The sequence below is a fragment of the Scardinius erythrophthalmus genome (assembly GCF_964197995.2).
Source record: "Scardinius erythrophthalmus genome assembly, chromosome: 19".
Taxonomy (NCBI): Eukaryota; Metazoa; Chordata; class Actinopteri; order Cypriniformes; family Leuciscidae; genus Scardinius; species Scardinius erythrophthalmus.
Genome location: NC_138239.1, coordinates 16,887,958 through 16,903,343, shown reverse-complemented (window position 1 = coordinate 16,903,343; position 15,386 = coordinate 16,887,958). Strand labels below are relative to the sequence as shown.

The window sequence follows — 15,386 nt, the reverse complement described above, 5'->3', positions numbered from 1 at the left end:
ATCAGAATGATTTCTGAAAGATCATGTGACACTGAAGACTGGAGTATTGATGCTGAAAATTCAGCTTTGAATCACAGGAATAAATTACATTTTAAAATATTCAAATATAAAAGTGATTTTGAATTGTAATAAAATTTCACAAAATTACTGGTTTCTGTATTTTAGTTTTGACTGCTTTAAAAAAGTTGACTTGCTCTTAAAGTCAGAATCTTAATGGATCAAAATCACTGGAACATATAATATCTATCCAATTTACCTTTATTATGAATGTTTGGACAAATGACATATTAGTTTCATATTGAGACATTAATATATAGAGAACTTTTTTTTTTATAAAGTCATTCTTCAGAATAATCACATGTATATGCAGCCCTCAGCCATACATTAACCAGACGCCACTTACTGATGAAAGTACAAGAACTAATTGATCAAGTTTTCACTGCTGATGAACTCATCAAACCTTAGTAATACATGAACTGTAAAATATGTTTTTGAGGTTGTGTGTATGATGTCAAACAAAATGCGTAAATGTCCAGGAGTTGATGATCCAGTTCATCAGCCTTCAACAGATAGGTACATTCTTTCCTCTTAGCAAGATGATTCCAGTTTGTTACAGTTGTAACAAGAGTTCAGCTGTCCGTCAGCCTAACCAGCAAGATGATTCCAGTTTTTTGTTTGTCACAGTTCTAAACAGAGTTCAGCTGTCAGCATAACCGGTTTTTTAGTCTAAAGATAAGTTTGCCACATTGCATAAGGACTCATTCACTTTTTTTATTATCTTGTCTTTAATCAATAAAATGAATTACATCAATTAACCATCATAAATTGTGGACCAAAAAAGAAAAGAAAATCACACAATGTCAGTTAACAACACAAAGAGAAACAATAATAAGCCGTTTCACCCACAAGACATGTCTAAAAATCTACAGACAATCAACAAACCTGCAGAGCTTCAGCTTGATTTCTGCCTGTAACAAATACGCTGCTTTTGTAAAGGGATTTTCCTTCAATCATTTTCCTCAAACTATTCAAATCTTTTCCTGGAGAGGAACAAAATTCATCAGTAATCAGTTATCGTAATTGTGCATCAATTCCACTCCCCGAGAGGGTTTGTTATGACTACCAGTGTTGAAATGCATTTTACTGGTAATAACAGATACTTCCTTTTCAAAATGAGCCAAATTGGCATTCGCAGACACGTATCTGGGGATGTTAGACATAAAACCATGTGTGATACCACATTAAATGAGGCATTAGTTATAATACTAATCAACATTAGTAATGTGATGCAGTCTAACCAGCAAGAAATTTGCACCTATATGATTAACAATATTCTGGAAAGTCAAATTAGATCCCTCTCTAGCATTTATTGCCTTTAGGCATCATAAATTGATCTTACTTCAGCAGTACATAAAACATTGAATTAATTTATTAGAAATAAAAACAACTCTGTATTTACTGATTGCCTGTCATCAGTTATCAAGGCACAATAGAACATTTTTGGTCTGTCTGGCTGTGAATATTAGGTGATACAAGTTCACAAGCGTCCTTTTTCACCACCAGACTAATTCCCACATTCACTGTAGAGAACGGATGTGCTCATCCCCAGTCTAATTCCACTGTGATTAGAGATGCTTATTTTAAATATGCTGTAAATTAAGAGGCTTCACTGCATACTAAGGGATAACACAGTGTGACCTCCACAAGAGTGAACCCAGACAATAAGAAGAGAAAAAAGTTTTCAGAGCTTGCAGGAGGCCTGCGCAACTTTTGAATTTGTTCTTCTGTTAAGTGAATGACAGATGTATGAGCCAGCGTCCAACAGTTTGGGCAAGTCCACTCCCTGAAACACAAAAACAACAACCTGAATGAGTGGAATAATTGTTTAAAAATATATATTTTTTACCCAGAGCTTCATGTAAGCAAAGCTATTTTTGTGACATATTAAATTTTTTCATGACAATTCTCAGTCCCCATTTTAAGCCAGATGCACAAAGTACGATTTACAATAGTCCTTTATGACTGTTGCTTGTCAGACTGTATGAACATGATCCCCACTGTAAGCCATGTCACACTGTGGGATCTCAGTTAATTAATCAATGTCAGACTGTACGGCAGTCAAGACGTGTTGAAAAGAGATGCACGCAAGAAGACTCGTAGGGGGTTTTACATCCGTGAAGTGAGCTGAATTACATGCGGGATTGAAATGTTGGCTGGTAAACAAAAACAATCTCTAGCTTTAATTTTGATCATGGCTTCTCTTGAAAAGGTAAAAAACGAAGACGATGTGTATAATTTTAAGGTTCTCTAAATGATTACTAAAATCAAAAGCAGAGGCAGAACAATTTGTTTAACTAATGTTTAGTTTGTAAACTTTCTGAAGCTGATAATTACCCTATACTCCTATATGGTACAACTACTGATCAAATAAATGCAGCTTTGGTGAGCATAAGAGACTTCTTTCCAAAACATAAAATCTTACTGACCCCAAACTTTTGAAGGGTGGAGTACTTTACAGAAAGCCCCAATTAAGAAGATACACAATCATCCAGCAAAATCAGTCATTAGGTGTAACATCACCTATCAAAACCAAGTTGTTTTGGGTAGGGCTAGTAAGATGATGCATTTACAGACCAGAACTTTCAAAAAGAAAAATTACCCAGGTGACAGAAAGAATAAGTACAGACACAGTCATGTTGGACTTACAGTATGGATTCCCAGTCCGTGCAGCATATAGACCACATCTTCAGTTGCAACATTCCCAGAAGCGCCCTGGGCATAAGGGCAGCCGCCTAGCCCTGCAACAGATGAGTCCACGACACTTACCCCATTCTAGAATAGATCGCAGGAAACAAAAGTATGTTGTATTTAAAAAGTAGTTGCTCATTTTAAGAATGTAAAAAATAACAGAATGTACGGTATGTATGCAAAGAACAGGTCTCAATACATAATTATAGCTGCAAGCATCGAGGACGGGCCCAAGCCCTGACACCACCGTCATCCCGGTGACACACACGCACGCACGCATAATGCATTAATTATTAAAAAAAAAGAATAAAATGTGTTTTTTTTTTTATTTGTAATATTTTATTTAGAAATAAATGGTGTATAATTAATTATTTAGAAGATACGAGACTCTTCCAGTTTCCCATTTGTCATTATTTTAATCCCTCGCCATTTCAACTTTGTTCAAGATACCCAACATACGTTCGCAATTTAGCATCTTCAATATATTGGCATCATGTTAAGAAAGTTTGGTGTAAATTGTATGAAGCCCTTTGGTGCAGTAGTTAAATTAAGAGCTTGATTAAAAAATCCACATCCAAACAAAAATATCTGACTTCCTGTTGGTCGGAGCTAATGACTGTAAATTAAAAAGTAGTCCGGCTTGGTGAGAACAATATATATACCGAGTTTAGGGACTGTAGGTAATCACAGAGGGTGATTTCAAAGCATTTTGAAAGTGACACACTTCCTCCTGCCAGTTGGTGGCACTATGACTTTGAATCACAATAGTCACATTCATGTGATCGGCCTCCTACAACAAACACACAACTAAAGTTTATATCAATGTACGCAGATGTTATAACACATTTCCTGTTTCCCTTTTTCGCCAAACCATTCGAGATATAAAAAATCAGCTAGCAGTTTTGCATCAATGTCTTGGCTGCACGCTTACCAAGTTTGGTGGCCATCGTATGAATCCCCTAAGAGGAGTTTATCAAATTCCAGAGCATGCGTTTTTCAAACAACCCATAATAGCTGACTTCCTGTTTGGCTGGCGTATGACTATGAGAGTGAAAGTTGCTTGGCCCGATCTATAAGTGTATAAAGTTTGGTTACTGTAGGTGAAAAGTGCGCTACAGAGCCCCTCTAAAACAACCATATAAAAGGGCATGATTGAGCATGATCAGGTCTACAAAAGTGCCCAAAAGGTAAAAAAAAAAAAGTACCTGAGGAAAACAATAGGGCCCAAGCCCTAAGGGGTAAATACAATAAAACAATACAAGTATAGTAAAAAATATCAGTCATGACAGACAGGCAAAGAGACAATGGGCATGATTCCACATACCCTCTGATTCACTCACCTGTAATGCCACAAGTATGTTAGCAAGTGCTTGTCCATAAGTGTCGTGACAATGAACTGCTAAAGCCTCCACAGGAACCTCTTTCTTCACAGCATTCAACATCTCCGACATGCCACCTGGAGTGCCTACTCCGATGGTATCGCCAAGTGAAATCTCATAGCACCCCATGGAATAGAGTCGCTTAGCAACCTCTGCCACTTTGTTTGGCGATACCTTCCCTTCATATGGACAACCGAGCACACACGACACATAGCTTGGAAAAACAGAGCAAAAGAGGATTTTTCAACAATGAGAGCACAGTAATCTTAACTTTAAGCATACTTGGTTATGAAAAAATAAATAAAAAATAAGTGAGACGAACTGTGCAATCCGCGCATGTCTTACCCTCTCACAGGAACTCCCTCTTGTTTGGCCGCTCTCATCACCTCCTCAAAGCGCACGAGACTCTCGTCCACTGAACAGTTTATGTTCTTCTTGCTGAAAAGCTCTGATGCAGCACCAAATATTGCCACCTCTTTTGCACCAGCCTTCACCTGAGATAAAAATATATATATATATATATATATATATATATATATATATATATATATATATATATATATATATATATATATATATATATATATATATATAAATAAAAAATACAGCAGAAACAGTACATTGCAACAGTACTACCATTTAAAAATCACCGTTTTCTATTTTAATACATTTCATAATTTATTCCTATGATAGCAAGGCTGAATTTTGAGCATCATTACTCCAGTCTTTAATGTCTCATGATCCTTCAGAAATCATCTTAATATGCAGATTTGGTGCTCAAGAAGCATTTCTTATTATTATCAATATTGTAAACAGTTTAATGTTGTTAACAGTTTACTGATTAATATTTTTTGTAGAAACCATGATACATTTTCCCCCAGGATTCTTAGAAAAACAAAGTTCAAAAGAACACCATTTATTTGAAATAATTTTTTTGTAACAATGTAAAAATCTTTGCTGTCACTTTTGATCAATTTAATTCATCCTTGCTGAATAAAAGTATTAATTCTGTTAAATCTAGTTTACTTCTATTTAATCTTACTGACCGAAATCTTTTGAATAATAGTATAAACATACAGTGTTGTACAGCACTAGCACATGACAGTTTGCTGTTATTCACTCACAGCAGCCTGAAATCCTTTCAGATTAGGGGTTAGAACGGGGTAATTCACGCCAGGTTTCTTGTGGAGACCACGCATCACTTCCTCCTGATCAGCCATCTACCAATCAAATGCAGCCAAACTTCAATGGTTACATCAGATCCTCTCATAATTTGCTATTTTATTGCGTTTTATGTTGTGAAGGTCTATTAATGTAATGTTTGCATGCTTCATTGGTGTGTGCTGTAGTGCTTTATCTCACCTGAGGGACCCATTTAGGTGAAACAAAACTTGTGGCCTCAATGACAGGAAGTCCCGCCTCAGAGAGCATATCAATCAGACGGATCTTCACTTCAGTGGGAACGATGGTCTGATGGACGCAGAAATGATATATCTCCTCTATTTAACATCACATGGTTCCCAGAACTTCTCACACTAATACATTTCCATGAACTTGAAAATGTTTTTAAACAAATAATTAAAAATAAATAATAAAAATATTATATATATATATATATATATATATATATATATATATATATATATATATATATATACTAAAGGTAATTAAAATGTCTATACCTAACTATACCTTTGAAATTCCATGATATTTGCAAGACTGACTTAATTTTCTTTGAGACGCCGGTGTTTGACAGTTGGTAAACTCAAAACAGAAGTCATAACCACATTGGACATTGTCATGTTGGATTTTGATGCAGGCGGATTAATAAACAAAATGATCTTCACCTTCTCATTCTGGAGTCCATCTCGGGGTCCAACCTCCACAATCTTAACCCTCTCTGGGAATGACTGAGTGGCAGACACACTGACCTGTCAAATCACACACACAAAAAATAGACAAACATGCACACAAAATGGCTAATACAAACCACATAACATCGTCACATTCAGAGCAGCAAATAAAAACTTACGGATCTGAGCACGACGGCGGCAAAGGAGTGCAGAGCAGGTCGGTGAACCCGAACAGAAGCGAACGGACCAGGACCAACTCTCATCATAAGCGCCGCCATCTTCACACACCCCCATTAGTCCTGACGTCATGACGCCATATATGAATTTAGGTCTCGCGATAATTCGGGATCAGATTTCGAGAGCTAAATGTTTTCTTGTTTGCCCAATTTTTTGTTAAATTCTAGTATAAATGTAGAATGAGCCAATTTATTTGCGTTTTATTCTGGTTTAATGTAAATTATGATTCTTACACACACTGCATGTATAAAATACATTTTTTTAGTCTAAAATTAAATAATCAAAGCAAATAATTGTCATGTCAAAATAAGACAAATTGCAAAGATGATATTTCCAGAATCAAACAGAAACAGATACATTCATACATACAATATTTTATTTAGACAATGTTTAAGTTGAGCCTGTGACTGATAACAAATAACTTGTTGTGATTTAAATAAATAAATGAGTCTGTTACACATTACACAAAGTAGGTCACGTGGACTCCATGCAGCATAGTATATAAAATGATAAATGTAAACCTTGGCATTAACTAAAGTTTGAAAGATTGAAATCACAGAATTTTTCATTTTTAATTAAAGAAAAACCCCAGTGTGTCAGCCTTGGATCTAAATTGAATTACCACATTGCCCATAAATGCCTTTTTTGAAATAAAGTAAATATACTTTAAATTACAGAAATATACTTGTACTTTTATAAAAACTTTAGATACTTAAATACTTTAGATTTGTAGTGAGAAAGTATTTTTATTTGTACAAAAACGCACAGTCATTTCCCTTATGAAATTAAGAGAAACATTAACAGATGTTAAACTGCCAAGATGACAGCTCTTACCCATTCACCCTCACACACACAAACACAAACATATCATCACTTTCCACTGGCTTCCTCATCACTGTCCTCCACTTCCTGGATAATGAGATCTGCTCCAGAATCTTCCGCGAGGTCATCGTCGTCCATGACCCATGTAATTTGCCTGTTGTCACTCATGTTCTCTTCCACACCCAATAACAGGCCTTCCTTCTCCTCATTTTCATCAGTTCCATCTGTGATTAACTCACTGTAGCCGCTTTCCTGAATGCAAACGTCGCACAGCCTGTATTTGCGGGTTCCCTCGCTTACCACTCGCCCATTGACTTCGGTTACATGCCGTTTGCACTTCCTGCACACCAGCTTACGGGCCTGATGAATCTGCGTAACACAAGTGTTAAAAAGGAGAGTGGATGTTTAGATCTATCTCACATCAATATCATTTTTCTTTTGTTTAACAGACTGAAAAACATATACAATTATATATAATCGCATCTATTACATTTGACTGAATTCAACCCTGACTTAATGTGATCACGAAGGAAGTACAAGATATGATGAATTAATGACCAGCAGTAGCATGTGGATGTGTACAGCCTGTGGAGGTGTTAATGAACCGGACATGTGTGAAGCTTAGTGTTTCTCACCGTCTCAAAATGGCTGCGCAGGTGTTCCAGGCGAGTGAAACGTTTGCTGCAGGCCTGACAGGGATACGGACGCTCACCTGTGTGACAGCGGAGATGACGCTTCAAGTCTGCCTTCCTTTTTACTGTGTGCGTGCAGAACGGACATTTGTAGCGCATAGAGGGTGTGGAATCTGAGAGAGAGAGAGAGAGAGAGAGAGAGGACTGTCAGATCCCTTTCACGCATCACCATATCAGATAACTATATGAAAGTCTGTTTTTAAAAAAATCATCTCGTGTTTACCCAGAAAGTCCAGAAACATTGCATAATATAGATATATAAATAGTGAAATGTGTGATAAAGGCCTAAAGGAGAAATGGTTTGCATTTGTATGTATTGTCCAGATTTTGGCTGTTGATTAAAACCTTGAATAGCTCCTAATTACAAAACAAATTTGTGCAATATGACTTGAATCTTTCACTATGGGAGGCAGAGAAAGTCTTGCTGGAGGACAAGAAAAACACTTTATATTTATGTAAAATAGAAAAGAATAAAACATAATTTATATATATATTTTTGGGGTTCTCTAAAATTCTTTGTTTAAATGTTTTTAAAGTCGTCATGAACACCAAGACTGCATTTATTTAATAATAATTAAAAAAAACTGTAAAAACAGCAATATTGTGAAATATTACAACAATTTAAAAAGTTTCACAGTTTCTATTTAAATATATTTAAAATGTGATGTATTCCTGTGATGACAAAGCTGAATCGTTCAGCAGTCCTCGTGTCACGTGATCCTTCAGAAATCATTCTAATAGGCTATACAGACTTGTTGCTCAAGAAACATTTCTTATTATCAATGCTGGAAACAGTTGTGCTGCTTAATATTTGATGAATAGAACGTTCAAACGAACAGCATTTATTTGAAACGGATTATGTTGTAGCAACGTAAAAGTATTTACTGTCATGTTTGGTTAATTTAATGCATGTATCCTTGCTGAATACAACTTTTAGACGGCAGTGTAACAGTGATTACCTTTATTGAACACCCCAACAACCCCAACAATGGACGGAAGGTTGGCGTACAGCTCGTCTGCTTTCTGCGAGCAGTGTGACACCACCCCCTGCAGGTCAATGAGAGAAGTGTCTTCTGTTACCAAGCGACTGGTGGCGGTTCTTTTCCTGCTTCCTCTTCTCCTGCGTTCCGGGAGCCCAGAGCCGTACTGCTCCTCCTCCAGGCTGGACTGCGGAGGAGAGTTCAGCTGAAGCCCTGACGGCTGCGGGCTGGTTCCGCTGAACTCTTCCTGCGGCTGTTCATCCTCTTGTTGATCCCAGAGTCTGGTCTGAGGGCTCATGCTGACGTCACGCACGTTGGACTGCTCGATGACGTTCTCACGTCTGTCCTGAAGCGGACTGCTGTCCGACAGACACAAATACCGATTCTCATCGTCCTCTTTTGCACTGATCTCAAGGAAAGATTTAATGAAGGCCTTGCAGTAGGAAATCACGTCGTTCATCTGCAGGTAGCTGGCGGCTGACATCACTTCTATTACATTAGAGCTGTTGAGCTCCAGCTGACCAGAGTAAATGAAGTCCAGGATGATGGCAAAGATATCAGGGCTGAAGACATCAAAAGAAGCACTTACAGACTCTAGAGTGTCTTTAGATCCCTGAGACAGCAGCATCCTGAAATATCCACTGCTGCCGTACAGGACATTGCGGTGTGCACGGAAAATCTGACCCTCAACCAGCACGTTGCAGTCACAGAACAACTCCTGCTGCCTCTGCTGGTCCAGCTGCTTTAGCAAACAGCTCTGGTGAATGGCTGACATATCTGCACTGGTCCATTTGTGAACAGGTCTGAAAAAAGAAGTGAGAACTTTAATGAAAAAAACAACAACTTCTCATTATTCATTATTTCTGCAGCGTGTATGTGTGCTTTTGTGTGACGTAATGGCAGCGATTCGATTTCACAAGGAGGCAGTAAGACTCCGCCCACTGTTCTCTGATTGGACTACGCATCTGTCAATCATGTACATTCGCTGTGGAAGGGGCAACACCCGACTTTGCGCATCGGGTAACAAGGGAGAGAAGCAGGGAGAAAAAAAGGAGGAAATACAGAAAGAGGGAGAGAAGACGAGAAACGCAGGTTTTACACTGGCGCTTGAGACATTGAAATAATTACAATAAAGAAAAATTAGGGGACGTTCTTGCTGTTAAAAAAAAATCTCTCCATCATTCGTCCCCCCTCGCAGCACGCGCACACTACCAAAACTGGGTTACACCGCAAGTCAAGACATAAATAAATAAATAACCAAATTAATATAAAGCCATAGAATTCGTAGCAACCGAGAAAACGCTCGACGAGTCAATTAGCTATGAGATTAAAGTGCTCTTCGCCCTTTATGTGTAAAACGCCCGCCGAATAAAATAATACCTGAGATAACGCGCACACACACGCCTGTACTTCACTAAAAGGGCATTTAAACATTAACCAGACATATCATTTATTTCATTACGAATTAAAGCTGTCAGATAATGGAATAGAGGCAGTGGGGTGGTTTCTGACGGGAGCCCTGTCGTCCGTGGAGAGCCGCCCACCGAACCGACCTCAGGCTGGATCTTAAAACGCAAAACACCCGGCTTTGCAACACCGTCGCCTTTTTTTTTATATTTCGGATTACCTGAGCTCGGACGCCCCGCGGGTTGACGCTGAGCCTCGTGCTGGACCCCTTCGCCCACCCTCTTCACCCGGGCACCGTTCCCCCCAGTCTCTTTAAACATAATACTCACAGATGCCCCGCGTCACCCGCACTCCGGTACGGTCGACATGTCCCACTTTCACAAACCATCTCCATTTCTCTGCCTACTTTGGATGTATTTGTCCAGCTTTTGTTATCAGGGCGAACTGCTTTCACTTCCTGCTTTGCCCGAAAGACCGAAACCCGTTTGTGCTGGAAAAACGTTTTGCTGACGTGGGTGTCCGGAGCGCCCGGGACCGGAGAACCGCTTAAAGCACACGCGCCCCCGTACAGCAAAACCAATGCATTTACGCCTTCTGGCCTTAAAATGAATAAATGTCCCATTTTTGTTTTTTAGCACTTATGTTGGCCCTCTCGTCTCATAGCCAGGAAACAGCGCCAGTGATTTGATAGGGGACTAGTTTAAATTTCATACACTTGAGTCTAAGGTGTTTTATTGAAGCATGTGTTTTGTTACAATAATCTGCCAGGTAAACCAATAACCAATCAGTTAAATGCTGAAAAAATTACTGTAAAAATAAAGATAAAAAGAAAAAGAGAACACCACATATGAAATCATTTTTATTATGTCAATACTGACAAGGAAGTATAAATAATTCTATATTAGATCAATGTACTTTAATACAAGTGAGATGCCATAAAAAAAGAGAGACAGATGCTGAATTACATGAAATCATTTGTTTAGATTCAGGCTTCTTGTAATATAATGATTTTACATATAATTATTACAAATCAAAGAATCATAGTCCCAATTTGGCTTTGTTTTTGTTTTTTTGCTATGAGTGCAATTCCCTTATTGTAAGAAACAGTCTGCATTCATCCAGCTTCAAGGCAGTGCTCCATTACTGAATCCCGTGGGATTCTGGGATTGCCAACGCCATAGATCCTCACCTGCGTGATCAGATAAAAGATTAATCGTGAGCTGTCAGTATTTCTCACCCATCTAAATCTATGAAAATGCTTTTAGTTTACACTTACACATCCTCTCCAGGCCGTATTCAGCCTTCCAGCCCAGTTCTTTCTCCGCCAGAGTTGGATCTCCATAGCAGGAGGCCACATCCCCACACCGCCGAGGGGCAATCTGATAGGCAATCTGGAACCAGAGGAAAAATACTACCATTGAAGGAAATATTGCAAGTTTAAACACCACATTGAGATTTCATAAAGGTGACCTCAGGCTAAATAAATTGTATATATGCATATAGAAATGGTAAATATGTGCTTTGGACCACAGCAGCTTTACCCCTCACCTTTCGACCTGAAGCTTTTTCCATGGCATTCACCATCTGTAGCACCGAGTAACCTGTACCTGTGCCAAGGTTATAAACCTTCACGGAGACCAGGACAGAAAAGTAAAACTGAGAAAAAGGGATGTGAAAAACTTGAGTACATTAAAGAGGAAAGACAAAATGACGTACTTTACACCCAGAGCTGTCCTTCAGTTTCCTGATGGCAGCAATGTGCCCCTTTGCCAAGTCAACAACATGGATGTAGTCTCTCACACCTAGCCAGGAAGAGTAAATCAGTGTTATTGAAAAGGAACACAAAATTAACTGAAATAAAAACATAGGAAAAAAAAAAAACTAACTAAACAAAATTCATGAGTACAAAGCAAACTAAAATAACATAACATGGTTATATAACACTATATTATAAAACCTTTACAACCCATTAAACTGCATTAAACATTAAAATGCCTCCGACTGAATAGGAAAACATTAGACACTGCATAGAATTTTAACTGCATTCATTAAAATGATAAATTATACCAGTTAGCACAAACTTAGAGAGCACTAAAAATAAATAAATAAATAAACAAAAACTCTGAAAAAAATGTATATACTGTTACAATAATTATTAATATTTTGAAATAGCTTTCATTTTTATATTTTCATTTTTTTAACTTGAGTTAAGGTTTTAGTAATTTTGTTATGTGCTTTGTCATTTTTATTAGTTTTTAAAAAATAAATACATTTTCTATTTCCATCTCCTAATTTTAATTTTAGTCATTTTAGTACTTTACCTTAAACAGATTATTTCAGTTAAATGCCAAAGGGAACTTTTCTAAATTTGATTTTTAGTTTAAGTTTTTTATCTAATGATTATATTTTATTTCAGCAAAAAAAACAATGTTTAATAGTTTGTTAACATTACCAACACATAAATATATGAATAAATGAATAACAGAAATGAATAAACAAGAGACAGATGTTAAGACAAAAATAACATGCTGAAAACCATCTCTCATTACCGGTCCCGTCAGGTGTGCTGTAGTCATTTCCAAACACATTCAGATGTTTTCGTCTTCCAACAGCAACCTGCCATACAAAGTGAGAAAGTGAGAAAGAACAATGTCCTTTACAATGCACACAGACTCCGCTGAACCTCAAGTGCTCAGACAGGTTACCTGGGCAACATAAGGCAGAAGGTTGTTTGGGATTCCCTGAGGATCTTCACCAATCTGTCCTGAGATGTGAGCACCAATGGGATTGAAGTACCTGAGCAGCACAGCATTCCAGTCCTGCGAGACATTTGATCAGTTACACACCTGCCACGCACACAGACACAAAAGCGTCATAACAGAGCGGTCAACTACCTTCTCTGCTGTGCACTGGTCCCTGATAATTTCCTCAATGAAGTACTTGGTCTTGCCATAGGGGTTTGTGCAGCCACCCGCTGGATGCTGCTCATCAATGGGGAGTTTCTGTGGGTCTCCGTAGACGGTGGCAGAACTGCTGAATACCAGATTACGCACCCCATGAGACTGCATCACCTGATTCAGACACACACACACAGAGCCACAGCCAGTAAGGCATTCCTTCAGAGCCGAAAGCACTAACATGCACAAAGAAACCCCTAACTGTACTTAATCTGGATTTCAAGAATCAGATTCATATGGACTCTCCATGCATAAAAATGATCCATGCAAAGACATTTACAATTTCAGACACGTTTCTTACCTCCAGCAGATTGATGGTTCCTGTGAGATTGACTCTGTAGTATTTTAAAGGCTGTTCTACTGATTCACCCACAGCTTTCAGTCCTGCAAAATGCATCACTGCATAGAAGGAGTGCTGAGACACAGAGGGCAGAGAGAAAACAATTAAATCATTTAACCATTAGGGGACGCTGTTATACATTTAACCAGCTCGGTTCAGAAATTAGTAGATTGATTTGAGTCAAGAAAATGATAGTATGATGGAAAGCACACACACGCAAGCATATGGTGTTTTAAAATGAGGCAAAGTCCTCACTTTTTTTTTTATATATCAAATGTAAATTTATGTCCCTGTTAAACTTAATTTTCCTGGTTAAATAAACATTACATAAAAAAAGAAATAATTTCCTACTTGGGAAACTCGTATTCTCCAACTAGGAAACTCGTATTTTCCCACTAGGAAACTCATATTTTTCCACTAGAAAGTCTGAGTTTCCTACTGGGAAATCTGAGTGTCTTAGTAGGAAATATGATTTGAGAGGGAGTTCATGACCAATTTCTTCAGCAAAGACAATGAATTATAATAATTTCCTACTAGGAAACTCATATCTTCCTACTAGGAAATCTGAGTTTCCAAGTGGGAAATCTGATTTGAGAGGGAGTTCATGTCCAATTTCAGGGGGGCTTGTTGTGGCTTAATGTATAACAGCAAAATGAAGATTAGATTTCATTATACAGGATACATGGACACAAACAAGAGTAGGCGTCCATTTTTACCTTTTTAAATATTTTCTCCAGTCCAGGTTTATCCAGAAGGTCCAGCTCATGGAACTCAATCTTAGTGTTCAGAAACTTCTCTATCCTCCGCAAGCTCTCTGGAACATCGCCCTCTCCTCAACACAACACACATCCACAAAGAATGACGGACATTTATAAAATACATTAGAAAATACTGTCAGCTAACAAGAAACTGAAGTTTTGTCTTAAACCAAGATGCAGAGTAAGCAATATTACAACAATAGTTTTTATTTAAAATTCAAAATGTAATATTTAATACTATAAATAGGAAAAACTATGTAAAAGATTTAATATTATAATAAAATATTTAAATTAATACTTTAAAGAAAAAAGTTTAGTTAGTTAACTGTTACTTGATATATTCCACACAAGGGCTCATTGTGCGTGCAGGATATTTCTGAGACTCTTTGTAATGCAATGTGTTCAGGATACCAACAAGGACTTTCAGCAGTGTAATGTGATTTATAGAAGTCCGTTTACCTCTGACAGCATTACTGAAATTATCGATGACCACAGGGTGATAACCAGCCTCAATGAGCTCCACAACACAGTGGCTGCCAATGTATCCACCTCCTCCTGTCACCAAGATCTTCTGACCCATGTTGAGAGCCTTCAGCACAGACAGAAAGATAGACATACAAAGGTGAATGTAATTACTGGATCATTGTTAACAGGTATGTGGGTGTGTCCTACCTTTACTCAACCTGTACGTGCACTACGTGGCTTTGCCTTCATCAGTAGCATCCTGTTTTACTGTATGTGAATGGGGCTCTTTCATTCATCAATGGCGGTCAAATCACAACTGCCTTTAAACCTCACTAATGATTCCCCAAACGTTCAAGAGATCAATTTAGTTAAAATCAGCCTGACTACACTGGTATACACTGACTGCACTGATATCAAACACAGTAAAATTTTAAATGTCACCTGACTGAAGGAAGAAAGTAAGATATCTTATCTCTCAGAACAAAACAAACAATATAACACAACACAACAGCTCACATTAAGACCTATTAACACTCACCATGCTGATGAATGCGGTTCAGTGAGGGTTATTGGAGAGCAGGCAGGTGACAGGCGGGAAGAGTTTACCGAGTCTGTTTGGTTTATTCATTCTTGGTTCCTGGTTTCAGGGATACGTGGAAGTGTGTGAAGCAGCTAATGCGTGAGCTGCATTATTTATTTTTTAAAGTAAAAGTCTTTCATATTTTGATTAATTTGTCATTTTCAACTG

At 37.9% G+C, this 15,386-nt stretch overlaps 3 protein-coding genes across 7 annotated transcripts; all 3 read right to left on the bottom strand.

Moving 5' to 3' along the window:
- Positions 1-238: 238 nt before the first annotated feature.
- Positions 239-6,281, bottom strand: hmgcl (3-hydroxy-3-methylglutaryl-CoA lyase). 2 transcript variants are annotated; one of them, XR_014028852.1, is made up of 9 exons: positions 6,160-6,266; positions 5,975-6,058; positions 5,490-5,597; positions 5,252-5,347; positions 4,473-4,621; positions 4,089-4,341; positions 2,707-2,832; positions 943-1,843; positions 239-686 (listed from the first exon to the last, which is right to left on the bottom strand). XR_014028852.1 is itself a non-coding variant. In XM_081347537.1 (8 exons), exons 1-8 carry the CDS (start codon positions 6,256-6,258, stop codon positions 1,742-1,744), a joined length of 1,017 nt encoding a protein of 338 aa, XP_081203663.1. In that variant the 5' UTR covers positions 6,259-6,281; the 3' UTR covers positions 767-1,741. The 2 variants fall into 2 exon arrangements, 1 of the variants encoding a protein (XP_081203663.1); XM_081347537.1 differs by lacking the exon at positions 239-686 and having other exon boundaries at positions 767-1,843; positions 6,160-6,281.
- A 131-nt stretch (positions 6,282-6,412) lies between these two features.
- On the bottom strand, positions 6,413-10,595 carry zbtb8a (zinc finger and BTB domain containing 8A). 2 transcript variants are annotated; one of them, XM_081347806.1, is made up of 4 exons: positions 10,448-10,595; positions 8,691-9,514; positions 7,675-7,844; positions 6,413-7,408 (listed from the first exon to the last, which is right to left on the bottom strand). In XM_081347806.1, the coding sequence occupies exons 1-4, from the start codon at positions 10,510-10,512 to the stop codon at positions 7,088-7,090; spliced, it is 1,380 nt and encodes a 459-aa protein (XP_081203932.1). In that variant the 5' UTR covers positions 10,513-10,595; the 3' UTR covers positions 6,413-7,087. The 2 variants fall into 2 exon arrangements, with proteins under 2 accessions (XP_081203932.1, XP_081203933.1); XM_081347807.1 differs by lacking the exon at positions 10,448-10,595 and adding an exon at positions 10,339-10,416.
- Positions 10,596-10,820: 225 nt separating this feature from the next.
- gale (UDP-galactose-4-epimerase) lies at positions 10,821-15,304 on the bottom strand. Of its 3 annotated transcripts, none has more exons than XM_081394199.1 (11): positions 15,177-15,304; positions 14,633-14,762; positions 14,132-14,247; positions 13,377-13,490; positions 13,013-13,189; positions 12,824-12,937; positions 12,668-12,734; positions 11,835-11,920; positions 11,667-11,744; positions 11,395-11,509; positions 10,821-11,307 (listed from the first exon to the last, which is right to left on the bottom strand). In XM_081394199.1, exons 1-11 carry the CDS (start codon positions 15,177-15,179, stop codon positions 11,243-11,245), a joined length of 1,065 nt encoding a protein of 354 aa, XP_081250325.1. In that variant the 5' UTR covers positions 15,180-15,304; the 3' UTR covers positions 10,821-11,242. The 3 variants fall into 3 exon arrangements, with proteins under 3 accessions (XP_081250325.1, XP_081250326.1, XP_081250327.1); XM_081394200.1 differs by having other exon boundaries at positions 14,132-14,244; positions 15,177-15,303; XM_081394201.1 differs by having other exon boundaries at positions 14,846-15,179.
- Positions 15,305-15,386: the final 82 nt, after the last annotated feature.